We start from the raw sequence: 14406 nt of genomic DNA, 5'->3' as shown, positions 1-14406 counted from the left end.
CAACCTACATCAAATAAAGTAACACTCAACAATCATCAGAATAGTATAGAATAATAATTTCAGCATATAAAAATTAAACATAAACCCACTCTTAACAATTACAATAAATAATTTCGAAACTACTATCAATAAAACAGGCGGCAATCCACAGTGCATGAAATAGTACGATACAAAATGAGAAGCAGAGACTGGAGGGTGGGGCAAGGCAGGTGGAAGGAGGCCTTGCCCGATGGAGTCTCTCCCCTCACAGTTCTTCCTCCAGGACCAGATGTCAATGGGAAAATTACACAGATGCATAAGTCCTGATTGGGACACTGGAGAGCTATAGCCTAGTTGCCACTGAGCATTGCATGCTGTGCATAAGAACACCAAGTACTGGCATTTAGGTGTCTGCTTAAGCACCTGGTGTCAGGACATGAGAAGAACAGTGTCCTGTTCTTAATTGCTGGGCTTCCAGGTGCCTCTGGGAATTCTGCAAGCAGAACCTGAGTACAACAGCTCTCCCCTCACATCTGAATCCAAGTGACTGGTATACAGAGGCATACCGCTCCGGGCTTGTAGCCACTTCTCAATGACAGACCTGCACTTTCCCCAGTCATTCAGGGCGAAGGAATGGGGGCCATGCTATCCACACGAGGTGTTTAAATGTGGAGATCCCACACACTGCCCTGTAAAAAGTGAGCGATTGTTGACAATGAATGCGAATGCACCTTCTGAAGAAGAAGAAGAAGAAGAAGAAGAGTTTGGATTTGATATCCCGCTTTTCACTACCGGAAGGAGTCTCAAAGCGGCTAATATTCTCCTTTCCCTTCCTCCCCCACAACAAACACTCTGTGAGGTGAGTGGGGCTGAGAGACTTCAGAGAAGTGTGACTAGCCCAAGGTCACCCAGCAGCTGCATGTGGAGGAGTGGAGACGCGAACCCGGTTCACCAGATTACTAGTCTCCCGCTCTTAACCACTACACCACACTGGCTCTCATGGAGCTCTCATGGAGAATTATGTAGATAACACTGGGGGGGGGGACGGGGACGAGTGGGAAGTACAAAATACCCTGCGCTGACACAACCATTTCAAAGGGAACTCCACTGTATCCTTCCGTTTCCTCGCACTGAATTATGTCATTGCCCATATATTGGCAAAGAAAGGGCAGGAGTTCGTACCATAAGCAGGGGATATATATATATATATATATATATATATATATATATATATATGTATATGTATATGATAAAATTTTCTAGTACCTTAGGTAAATTGCTTAGAGATTTATTTATTTATTTCATTATTAAGTGGTCTATAAATTTTGTAAGAAAAATAAATAAGCCAATGCTGCAAGGCAAGTTTATAGAACTGGAATTATGTACAGTATATTCCAAATTGTGCCTCTTCCCCACCCCGGTGAATTCCTCACAAGCCTATGTAGCACTAAATTGCAGCCCTTGAGAAACTCTCAAGCAAATGTCCCCAAAGACTGGAAGCCTCGCTCAGCCGCCCCTCTGGCTCCTGAGATTTCAGCAGGTAATTCCCTCGCACTCCCATCTCTTTGTAAACACAAGGGACTAGAAACTTGAGTTTCTTTTCCTCTTTTTTTTTTTAACAAAAAGGAAGCTCGGCAGGCTGATAGCTGCAGTTTGCATCTGTTCGCATCGCATTGCTTTGCTTTCTCCACGATCTAGTGGGAATTGTGGCATCCACACATAGCCTCTCTTCTGAGGCTGAGTACAGGGTGAACTGCCCTCAAGGTTGCAGCCAAAGTCATCTGGAGTCAAATTTTATCTGTGGAATGCAAAAGGCCGCTGCCTCTTCATTGCTCTCCCATGAGGATTAGTGTTTTCATATCCATCAAATTAAAACAACGGCGAAAAGAGATGTCATCAAAACCGCAGCAAGCTGTTGAACAAAGTGGTTTGAGCTTCTAGAGGCTGGAGCGATGTTGTTTCCCCGAGACCTTTCCTATTTGCATCCCCTGAAAGGCATTTCTGTGCATCCGCAAAACGAAACCATTGATCTCTGCACTTTGCTTGGCAGGGCTGAGCTATTCCCGTTGCTGCCTGTTTATATGAAATCCGGTTTTGTTTTTACAATGAAACTTTAGCAGGCAGCTTCACTGTTCCTTTTAAAAGAGAAAATATTGACTGGGGTTTTATTGCACCGTTGTTGTTTAAAAAAAAAAAAAAGGAACATGACTTGCCTCCACAGCTGGTTTAAGAACATAAGGAAAGCCTGCTGGGTCAGGCCAGCATCCTTCTCTCACAGTGGACAACCAGGTGCCTTATGGGAAGATCTCAAGCAGCACCTGAATGGAACAGCCCTCCACAAGTGGAATACGTCAGACGGAAAAATACAAGAGAAGATGAAGAAATGAGAAAAGAATGTACTACGGCACTGACAAAATAGGATTTTGTACATACTGAAAAGCTGCTTTTTAATATGTCATGTCACGAAGTTGATTTCGACATCATGAGAAGCTCTCCTCAATCCCAGCAATTGGCAGTCAAAAGCCCTGGAGATAGTATGTGCTTGGCTATGATGTACTGGTAGATGTATGGTCTTACGCAGTTGAGCTTTTCGTACTCTTGCCAAAACCTCTGTGCTGATGCCTTTTTTGCAGGAAATATGCGGCAGTTTATAATTTAACCAGTGGAAGGTCCCACTTGCCACAAGAAGGAAAGGCCAACCCCAGTTGTGTTGCTTCTCTTTGCTTCCTGTTACAGTAACATACCCAAACCAAAATGACGTCAGAAAAAAATGAGTAAACGTGCCCATAAACTCCCAGCCCCGCCGATTTAAATTTAGCCTTTCTCTATTAAGTTCTGGGCCCTCCCACCCATTTCCAGCTAAATTGATTAAGGTTGAAACCCAGTGCTAATTGGCACATATATTTTTTTCCTGCTAAAAGAAAATAAGAAATAGCATGCTAATTGATTCCTTTGTCCAATAACGTGTATCTCTTAACGGAAAGACAAAATGCAACAGTGTGGGCTGCACCAGATATTTCTGGAGCACTCCTGGGCTGCAGAATAGAGTGGCCTGGGATGACTTCTTAGCAGTTCCCTATCAAAGAACGCTGCAGGGCAAGGCAAGTGAGAGGGACTTATTGGACTACAGTTCCCATCACTCCTGCCAATCACCCATGCTGGCTGCATTTGATGGAGTCCAAAAACATCTGGAGGGCCATAGTTTCCCATTCCCTGCTTTAGGACTTGGTGGTGGGACCCCCAGTGTGCATTACAAGCTACAGTGGTACCCCGCTAGACGAATGCCTCGCAAGACGAAAAACTCGCTAGACGAAGGCATTCGTCTAGCGGAAGGCTGCCCCGCAAGACGAAAAAGTCTATGGGGCTGCCTCGCAAGACGAAAAATTTTCGTCTTTTTTTTTTTTTTTTCGTTTTGCGGAGCGCGGCTGTCATTGCCGCTCCGCAAGACGAAAAACCCGCTAGACGAAAATTTTCGCAGAACGAATTATTTTCGTCTAGCGGGGCACCACTGTATGTTCTCAATATAATAACAGTTATCATGCCCCGAGCATTGCATCCTACTGGTTTTGTAGTTCTGTTATTAATGGAGAAGGTTTGCACCCATGATTGAAAGAACAACAGCAACAAACTGGGATTTTAAGCTGCTCTTTGTGCCAAAGGAAGAGCTGTCAGCTAAAACACGTGGGAGGAAAGCGAAATCAAGGTAGTAACTAAAGGAATATAGTTGGAAGCTAGCTGCCTCTTTCTGCACCAGCAATGAGGATGGAAAGAAAGAAAGAATCCTTGATAGATGGCCATCCAACCTCTGCTTAAAAACCCACTAAGGAAGGCAGACCCACCACCTTCCAAGAGAATCCATTCAACTGTTGAACAGCTCTTGCTGTCAGAAAGTTCTCCCTAATGTTTAGTCGGAATCACCTTTCTTGCAATTTGAATCTACTGGTTTGGGTCCTAGCCTCTGGAACAGCAGAAAACAAACCTGCTCCATGTGACAGCTCTTCGGGTATTTGAAGATGGCTATCATATCTCTTCTCAGCCTTCTCTTCTCCAGGCTAAGCATACCTAACTCCTCATATGGCTTGGTTTCCAGACCTTAGTCATCTTGGTTCTCTTCCTCTGCACAGGTTCCTGCTTGTCAATAGCTTTCTTAAATTGTGGTGCCCAGAACTGGACACAGGACTCCAGGTTCAGTCTGACGAAGGCAGAATAGAGCAGTACTATTGCTTCCCTTGATCCGGACACAATACTTCTTTTGCTCCAGCCTATAATTGCATTAGCTTTTTTTGCTGCTGCATCACATTGTTGATTCATGTTGAGCTTGTGTTCTACTAAGACCCCTAGATCCTTTTTAACGTGCTGAGTTTTGTAAGTGCTGCAAAAACAATGTTGGCATGTTGTTCTTAATAGATTTCCCAAAGTGCTGTGTTCTAGCAGTTGTAGACTTCTGATTTGATGTAACATTTGGATGCAATTTTAACTGAGAACTGATGAAATAGGTCTTGCAGATTTTTGAAGCAATGCAAACCTGTGTAGGCTATAGCTCACAAATAGCAACCTCTCTTTAAAAAAAGAAACAATTGTGTCTGTCCAGGCAATAATAAACCTCTTCCCAGTTATCGTTTGCCAGGCAAAAGTAAGTCCCACAAGTTAACATAAAAAGATAAAAAAAAATACAGCATATCTGGTGCAGGTCCAGAAAGATTCTCCTGCCATATTTAAAAATGAATGAATGTCTTATAATTTGAGTTGCAAGGCTGTTAAGGATAGTTTTGAAAATAAAAATAAAATCAGCTGATGAGAGGCAAGTAGATACATACATGCCTGTAATAAATCACTTTAAATAGCTAAGTAAACATTTTAAACCTTTATAAAACCCACACACACATAATACAACTTATATTGATAATTTATTATCTCATCTGTGAGAAGGTGTGAAATAATCCCACATCAAACTTTTTGTTATCCCACACTCTCCAGTGTATTTTCCCCTCACTTTCCTTACCACAGAAAGTTCAGTTTTTTGCACAGGAGTGCCAAATGCATTTTAACTGTGTGACCTGAACATGCTGGTTTATAAACTAAAGCAGCCTGAGTCCCAAGGAATTCTGACACTCACTTGTTTTAACAGTAGCAGCAACAAAATGCCAGGTCTAGTATTTGAAACAAGCTCCTGAGCTCAGAATCCCGAAACTTTGAGTGTACATGCTGCATTCAGTGTTAGCCCTACTCAGAGTAGACCAAGTGAAATTTAAAAAAAAACATGAATAGCCTCATGTCCATTAATTTCACTGGGTAGGCTCCAAGTAGGACTCAAACCTACGACTTTTGCTCTTTACTCCCATTGGTCAACTTAAGAGTCCTGGTAAAAAAATGAAGCAGCTTCTGCAAGCCTGAAGTTTGCCTAGCTTGATCTCTTTGCGAAGTTAGGATTTGAACTGTAAATTACTTAATCTAGCAGACCATGAAGTCTCATTCCTAAGCAATGCTTGCCTTGCCCCATTCCTGCAACTTTGGAATTCTAATGTCTCATTTAAGCAGAATATCCTTGATTTGGACTCCAGGAAGAAAGTCACTGGGAGGCTAAAGGTAGTGGCTATGGGCTTCTCAGACTCCTAACCTGAATGTGGTCCTTTTCAGGGGAAACTGGCATTGGCAAATCGACGCTCATGGACACCCTGTTCAACACAAAGTTTGAAAGCGACCCGGCCACTCACAACGAGCCTGGCGTGCGGTTGAAAGCGAGGAGTTACGAACTTCAGGAGAGCAACGTCCGCCTGAAGCTGACGATCGTTGACACGGTGGGATTTGGAGACCAGATCAACAAAGATGACAGGTAGCATTAAGGCTGCTCCAGGCTCTTCTCTGAAGGGCCAAGCGCTTTGCAGATTAGAGAGAAATCACACGTGTAAGCTTTCCTCATGCCGGAAGGTTTCGGCGGAAAGTTTACATGTTCGATTTGCCTCTTGATCTGCAGGATGAAATGTGGTATGCTTTTCAAGCATGTGATTTCCCCCCCAAGTGCCTTTTGAAGTGGCACAGCCCTCCGTGAGAAAGATACTGTGACACAGACAACTTTTGACTTATCCATTTGGGGGCAGGGACAGACTCAGATTTAAGTGGAACAATGGATGTGATGAGTCTGACCTTTGCATATTAGACTTTGAAACTCCCTCCCTGGAGAAGCTGGACTGTCTCCCTCCACTGGCAGGTGAAGGCTTTGTCGTCCAAGCAGGCTTTTGCCAGTTGGCTGCTTTCATGTGTATATAATTTCGATTCTATCCATTTTGGGTTTTTCTGATGATTTTTCTATGTTTTCAGCCATTCTTATCTGTAAGCCAGCTTGAGTCCTGTCAGCGAAAATGGTGGGGTACCAGTAAATTTGTAGTGATATCAGTGCCCCATTCACATTATGCATTTAAAAGACTATGATACCACTTTAAACAGGCATGATTCCCCCCAGAGCATTGTGGGATATGTAGTTTATTAAGGGTGCCGAGACTTATTAGCAGACCCCTCTTCACCCACTACAACTCCCAGAGCAGTTTAACCAGTGCTGTTTTTCTAGAAAAAGAACTCACCACAAATGCCTCCCTTGTTCTCTTATAATGGCAATGGTGTCCACCTGAGAAGTGCCAGAACTACCGGTAAGTTCTGGCTGGAAAAAAGCCCTGAATTTAGCAATCAATCCTCCTTCCCAGGGAACTCTGGGAATTGTAGCTCTCTGAGGGGGAATAAGGGTCCCCTAATCTCTCTCTCTCTCTAAATTTCAATAAAACTACAGTTCCCAGGATTCTTTGGGAGGAAGCGATGTCTGATTAAAGTGGTATGGTACTGCTGTAAATGTGCAGATGGGGCCTTAGGTTTCAAACCTTGCCTGGAATCTCAGCCCTTCTTCCTGAACTCTCCTCTCCCTTCATCAAGCCTGGATGTGTGTATTTTGTGTGTACACACACACTGAAACAGCTCTTATTTTTTTGAAGCGGCACATAAGTGCACAAACCAAAGGAGAAAGGACTTTTAAAATGAAAAGCCCCCCGCCCCGCCCCAGGAGCAGGTGTCCCATATGGAAATGTGTTGCCACTTTGTCTCCTGAACCGCTTTGCGCCTGATTTAATTCAGCAAGAGCCAGAAGCATTGTCTCCCCTCGTCTGTCAAGACCTCCTTTGTTCAAGAGTGTACAGCAGGGCTCTCGCTATGACCCACGGCGTGAATGGGACAGCCGTTACCTCCTCTGCGCCTTCTCACAATTGGGCGCTTGTCCCAAACGATCGCAAGCAGAGCATCGCGGCTGCAATTAGTCTCCTGCCCTGGCTTGGGCCTTGCTGGCTCATTTTAGTGATTTACAAGGAGGTCCTTCTCTCTAAGCTCAGAGCAGGACGAGCTCTAAGACGTCAACACTGGTTGCTTACAATGTGCACTGTTGACGGAGACCACTTGTGGAACATATGCGTTGTCTCCAGTTTCTGAAGAAGGCAGGTCTGGGGGGCGGGGAGAGATTAGGATCACAAGATGCACCCCGTTTCAAGACTTTCCTTTGTCTTTTCCAGTTTTATGCATGCTGGTGGGTCTTCTGTGGTCATGCAGCTTGATTACCCAGGGCTGCGTTCGGTACCCGTGTTTGTCACAAGGTCAGCCAAAGATGGGTTTCTCTTTCAGGCGGCACAAGACATTCTCATCAGTGTTGTCGGTGCTAGCAGTATTTTAGAGCTGAGCTTTCCAAACTGGTGACACGCTTTTTAGACATGCATCATTTTGTGACACAGTAATTCAGTTTTACTAGCAAATCGGACCTTTAAAACCCTAAACGGCCTCGGCCCAGTATACCTGAAGGAGCGTCTCCACCCCCAAATTGTTCAGCCGGAACACTGAGGTTGAGCTCTGAAGGCCGCCTGGCGGTTCCCTCCCTGTGAGAAATGAGGTTACAGGGAACCAAGCAGAGGGCCTTCTCGGTGGTGGCGCCCGCCCTTCAGATGTCAGGGAAATAAACAACTATCTGATTTATAGAAGACATCTGAAGGCAGTTTAGGGAAGTTTTTGTTTGATTATTATTATTATTATTATTATCATCATCATCATCATCATCATCATTATTAATTCTGTTGGGAGCTGCCCAGAGTGGCTGGGGAAACCCAGCCAGATGGGTGGAGTATAAATAAATAAATTATTTATTATTATTTTAAACTAACTCCTTTCCAGCCCGGGCCCAGGAGGAGCATTTGCGTGAAAACACCTACACACTGAAGCTGACACACTTAATGGGTCGCAACACACAGTTTGGAAAGCTCTGTTTTAGATGATTTGATCCCAGTTGGAGAGTGCTTGAAATGTAAGGTGCTGAGGGGAACCTATGGATAGCAAGCTTTCTTAACCTGCATAGAGCATAATGCAGCGCTGCTGGACTCCTAATATTTGACCAATATATGATCCAGTATATGGAACCTGTGAAGAGAGGCAAAATAATAATCAGACTAAACACTAACTTAGCGTTAGGTCAGCCTGGATAGCTCAGTTGGTTAGAGCATGGTGCTGATAATTCCAAGGTTGCAGGTTCGATCCCCATAAGGGACAGCTGCATATTCCGGTATTGCAGGGGGTTGGACTAGATGATCCTCAGGGTCCCTTACAACTCTACAACTCTATGATTCTATTCATTTTTACAATTCTGGGGATTTCTCTCCTGGTGTTTGTGTTATTTATAATGTGTAGCCTTACCTTCTGTGAAATCAATATATACATTTTAAAAATGTAATCAAGTAAACGAGCAAGGGGATTTTCAGTTGAGCCTCGCCAAAACATTTCTTGAAACAATTCATTTCACTGTTTGCATGTTACCTGAAACCCGGAATATGTTGTTTGAATGGCTCTGTCTCTTATTATTTCCTTTTAAAAACCAGTTTAGCTGGCAGGGCTATTTCCACACAGGAAACCCAAGAATGATTTAAGTTTGTTTCAAACCAGTTTTGGGAATGCATGTCGTAGCTGAACTTTAAATGCCTGCAGTTTGCTGACTGTACTTTATCTGGCGGCAAAGCTATTTTAATGACTTCATCTAAACTTTCCTAAATAGGAAATAAGCTTTAGCAAGGAATTCTTGGAATGTGTGGCTTGTGGGGAAGAATTTCAAGGATGCCTGCTTTTTAACCCATTCTGAAAGTGAGGCGTCTTGGCTTCCATAAAGGTGGGTGAGATACCGCAGCTGCCACAGCACGTGGAAGGAGAGACGGGTATAGCGCAGCCCCTGGCACCATTGCCATGGTTGCATATTGAGGCCTCCATTCACCCACACGGTTCCTTATCCTCACAACCATCCCGTGAGGTTGGTTAGGCTGAAAACGCAGCGGCTGGCCCAGAGGTCATCCTTCAATGCAGCTCCTAATCTGTGAGGAACCTCCAGGACTCTGTATCTGGCCTTCAAGACTCCCCTCACTCCAAAACCCTCCCCAAGCCTGCATTGCACCCTGCCTGGGTGTTTCTGCCTGGTTTAATTGTGTCATTGAACTCCCAATGATGTCTCTTGCTTCCCTGGATGCAGGACAGAGGTGTGCGCATAAAACAGGGGTCGGCAAAGTTTTTGCGGCTTGGGCTGGTTCACGGTCGCGCAGACGCCGCTGTGCACCAGAGCGTGCGCACATGCACGCATGCGCAAATGCTCCTTCGGCACTCCTTCCGGCGCGGAGGAGGTGTGTGCAGCTTCCCATTGGCTGCAGGAACTTCCTGCAGCCAATGGGAAGCCGCCCAGCGTTGCAGAAGGCGGTCCCCGCTCTGCTCCGCGCCAGTTTAGCACGGTGCACGGGTGCCAACCGAGCGGGTGGCGGGGGTCCATGGCTGGTTAAACAACCGCCATGGGCTGCCTGTGGCCCATGGGCCTTAGGTTGCTGACCCCTGGCATAAAACTAGACAACTGTATAAAGGGGGGTAGGTGGGTGTATGTATGTGTATAGATAGATATAGATGATATAGATATAGATATTGATAGATATTCATTGCTCCATCCATTTATGCCTCTGGCCCCACCACGGGCAAAGTCATCCAGAAGGGAATGTGTCATTTGATCTGAACCCCCCCCCCCCTGCTGCAATGACTGCACCATGCTGGCTCCCTCTGGAAAGGATATCTGGTTGCAGAGCTGGGGAGGAAGAAACCCAGGAGAGTTGCATCAGGCAAGCCTAGGTTATGTTCAAGTCTGAAATGCTGGCGGTAAGAGCACATACAAGGAGAGCAATTGTGCTCGTGGCTACAGGAACTTTGAAGCACTGCCTTCATGCCATAGAAACAAAGCAATGCAGTTATCTCTTGAACATGTGGGCAAAGGGAGCGAGGGACAAAGAATGGAGAGTGGGTTAACAAACCAGAACGTTTCTGAGACGTCACGGCTCAGCATACCAGTTGCTGGGATTCACAGGTGGGCAGAGGGCTGTTGCACTCATGTTCAGCTTGCAAGCTTCCCACAGGCATCTGGTCAGCAGAATGTTAGAAACTGAGATATGAAGGCTAGGAGCTAAAGGGCACCTTAAACCTAGGTTATGGGCACAGCAACGGAATGTCTGTTGTTGTTGTTGTTGTTGTTTAGTCGTTTAGTCGTGTCCGACTCTTTGTGACCCCATGGACCAGAGCACGCCAGGCACTCCTGTCTTCTACTGCCTCCCACAGTTTGGTCAGACTCATGTTGGTAGCTTCGAGAACACTTTCCAACCATTTTGTACTCTGTCGTCCCCTTCTCCTTGTGCCCTCCATCTTTCCCAACATCAGGGTCTTTTCCAGGGAGTCTTCTCTTTTCATGTATTGGAGCCTCAGCTTCAGGATCTGTCCTTCTAGTGAGCACTCAGGGCTGATTTCCTTCAGAATGGATAGGTTTGATCTTCTTGCATAATTCAAAAGCATCAATTATTCGGCGGTCAGCCTTCTTCATGGTCCAGCTCGGAATGTCTAGGTGTGCTTTTTCTATAACGAGAGTGCAAAGCTGAAAATGAATGGACTGCAGCTAAAATATTACGTTCATTTTTCACATGGTCTAGTCCTTCCCCTGCCCACCCCCCTAATATTCTTAACAGGGTCTCTTCTCCAGTCTTCAGAGAGTAGCTGGAAGTGGGGAGGCAGAAAAACGTCCTACTTTCCTCCCACTCTGCAGTTTTAATCTGAAATCTTAGGCGCAGTACTGCACCCAGAGCTCAGAAACTGCTCAGAAATTCCCTGTTGCAAAATGCGCCTAGAACAATGGGAGTTTCGAACACTGCTGGTCGGCCACTGTGAGAACTAGATGGGACATTGGCCAGATCCAGCAGGGTCACCTTATATTTTTACCTGTTATTTGCAGGCCACCTGTCTTCTGTAGGAGAGTGGCTTCCTTTGGATGCTGCGATTTTTGCAGCAAGCCTTTGTCCGAAGCAGGAATCCTGATGTTGTGTAGAAGTATTTTCTTTTGTGTGTCCTGAACTACAGTTGTCTGTGCCCATGCCTCAGTTCTGTGGGTGTGCAGAAGGGGCACGGAATGTTATATTCGGTGTTAGAAACTCGGGTATTTAAGCTAGGCTCCAAATAGCACCTTGAATCTAGGTTGCGGTTGCCACAACGGAATGTCTGTTCACCAGGGGGTTGGTCTAAATAATCCTCTGGGTCCCTTCTAACACTGTAATTTTATGAGTCTATGATCTCAACTACAATGCTTGACTGTAGCTTGCTCTTACAACAGTTGTCCTAGTGCAGAAAAGAGAAACACACACACAGCTGAAATGGAAATGGTATTAACGATGGGCTAAGGCAGAGGTTTTTAAACTGTGCCCAGAAATCTCTAAGTAGTCCCAAATGGACCTATGCCAGTAGCAAAACGCTCCTGGCGCCTGGCTAATTTCAAACACTGGTTTTATTGTGTGCACAATTCAGTTTTTCTGGAGAATCTATTTTCATGTACAGTACTTAACTGAGCAAGTTCCTAGTCCCTAACGTCTGCAGATAGAGGCTTGAAAGTGCACGTATTGGCAATGCATGCCTTAGGAGCTAGAAGGGTGGCTGAGGAACATCTCCAGTGATGGTGGTTGGGACCCGAGTGCCCCACCTCCACGAAGCAACTTAACCCCTCTGCATGATCAGCAAAACCATCGTAAAGTATATTTAAAAATGCAGGTACATTATGAGTTGGGTTCATTTGCAATATCAGCACTTCTTGATTCAGGCTTTGGATTTTCCTGGCCACAGAATCTTTAGTTATTAAAAGTGCAGAGGGCCCTCAACCTGCCCTGCCACATTGTGGGCGCTCGGACATAGCTTCCCTCTGCTTGCCTCCGGCTTCCCCCAGCCACCAGCTGCTCCTTCGCTCTTCCCCCTTCCTTTCCCACTTTCCCACCCCCTCCCTTCCATGCTTCTCCTTAGCTCGGTATTCACATTCCACAGCGATGCAAAAGGCCACAGACACAGGCGTTGCAGTCCTCTGCATCGTGCCCTCATGCTATGAGGCCCTGTCAGAAATTTGCCTGTGGGTCTTCTGCACAACACTGCCCAGCATGAAGTATGGAATCTGGAGCAGAGTTTGGCCTCCTGAGAATCTCGGTTTATGTGGCAGGAAAGGTCAAATTCCTAAAACTTCATATCAAAGCCATCTTGGGACTAACACCTGAAGGGAACCCCATCCATTAGCCCTCTTCACTTTCCCCTACTTTTTTACATGTTCACAGCCCTCTACCCTGTTAACACATTATGGGCTGTCAGCATACATGAGTGTCTTTGGTGCGGGAGGGCACTCTTTCATGTACTACGACTATTATTAATTCTTACTTGTTAAATTAGTGTTCGACACAAAAGTTCCCACAGTGTTACCTAGCAGTATATTAAAAGGCACACCACAAAACCAACAATATAACACGCAATACAAGAACTGTCAACCAACAATGTGATACATGAATCAGAACAAAACATCAAATTACCAAGAAACCAGGATTCAAACAAGTTTATCTCCTCATGCAATTAACAAGCCCGGACCTCTGACCCTGGAGCTGAAGAATATCTTTCTTTGGCTTAAGTGGGGCCTATGGCTTGAGGTTGGCCGTTCATACAATCTTGAGCGTTGTCAACCACAGTGTTATCCTACTTGACCCAAAATGTTTTGTTTTTTTTGCACATAATGCCTTAGGCACAAAACTGCAGCTCAAAGCCTGCTCCCCAGAATGCATTTGGTTTGTCTAACTGCCTGTCATTACGCTCTAGCAAAAAAAAAAAAATATTTTTGGGCAATCCCAGTAGCACAAGTTTTCCGTTTCTTAATCACGAAATCTCTCTGTTTAAGAGTGAGATTTGCTGTAGGCTGTCGTTCCCCTTGTATAAAACCACCTCTCCCCCTTAAAACCGAGGAACAGGACATTGGGAACAGCTGGGGGGGATTAGCAGCTTTTTAATTTAGCTCCCAGCGTACAAACGGGATGTCCTGATAGCCGGACACTCAATCACAGCAGCTCCCAGCTCATTACAAACTGTTTTGACAAAGAAGGTTCATCTTCAGTTGAACACCCAGCTGTGGGCAGTATCTCTGTAAAAGCACGAAATTCTGGACCCATTCAGCACGTAAGCAGGTTCCCTTGCCCCAAGTTGATCTGCGATAAAAGGCTATTCAAAGGTTGGAGGGGGGGGGACGGGACGTTGCCACATAATTTAGACCCCCCCCCCCGGCTGTGGATGAATAAGGGTTCACCCAGACTTCCTTTTGTGCCACGTTTCTAGGGACAGATCCATATTTCAAAGCTCTGTGTCTGCAACACTTTTTTCTTTTAGTTTTCCCTGCAAAACACCATAGAATCATATTTTTAATCGTATTGTCTTGTATTTTTACGCTGCGAACCTCCCTGAGATCTTTGGATGAAGGACTGTGTACTACTACTGCTACTAATAGATCAATGGAGGACTGCACCTTTTGGGGGACGAAGTCAAACTGTTGGCAGGTTGCAGCACCTGCTGTGGCTGTAGAGACCGATATGGGAAAATCATGGGGAATGGGACTCTTGGGAACTAGAGAACCCAATGGTCATTTAGTCCAACCCCTTGCAATGCAGGGAGAGAGATGTTTTGTTACAGCTGGGGCAGGTTAAGGTGTATGGTTATGCTGTTGTAGATGCACCACAGCGTTTCTTCATTTCTGCTCCTCCCAGCGGTCATTTCTCCTCTGGTCACTGCTATTGGCACATGACGTGATTGTCTTGTCTCCAGACAGTCAATAAATAATAAAACAAAACCAACAAATAAAATAATAATCAGACCCAGCGACAGTCTGCAGAAAACCCGAATTGCCATTTGTTCCGATTCAGCCGGGTTTTCCTGGGGAAGCAGTGGGTCAAAAGGAAAGCCCTCAGGCAAAGCAAAGGGCAAAAATGGTAAGGGTTGTGTTCACAGTGTACCTTTGAAGTACATTATTTCCTTCAAAGAATCCTGGCCACTGTAGTTTAT

General features: G+C 45.3%; 1 protein-coding gene across 4 annotated transcripts in view; it reads left to right on the top strand.

Annotated features, from left to right (window-relative positions):
• The window catches only part of SEPTIN11 (septin 11), a 95042-nt gene that overhangs the window by 43041 nt on the left and 37595 nt on the right, over window positions 1–14406 (top strand). For all 4 annotated transcript variants that reach the window (XM_033160857.1, XM_033160859.1, XM_033160856.1 and 1 more), the window contains exon 3: window positions 5617–5812. In XM_033160857.1, the coding sequence (XP_033016748.1) occupies window positions 5617–5812 (196 nt within the window). The remainder of the gene's footprint in view (window positions 1–5616; window positions 5813–14406) is intronic.

This window comes from Lacerta agilis, chromosome 9 (genome assembly GCF_009819535.1).
Source record: "Lacerta agilis isolate rLacAgi1 chromosome 9, rLacAgi1.pri, whole genome shotgun sequence".
NCBI classification, from domain to species: Eukaryota; Metazoa; Chordata; class Lepidosauria; order Squamata; family Lacertidae; genus Lacerta; species Lacerta agilis.
The sequence above is the reverse complement of the archived record's forward strand: the minus strand, read 5'-3'. Positions and strand labels throughout refer to the sequence as shown.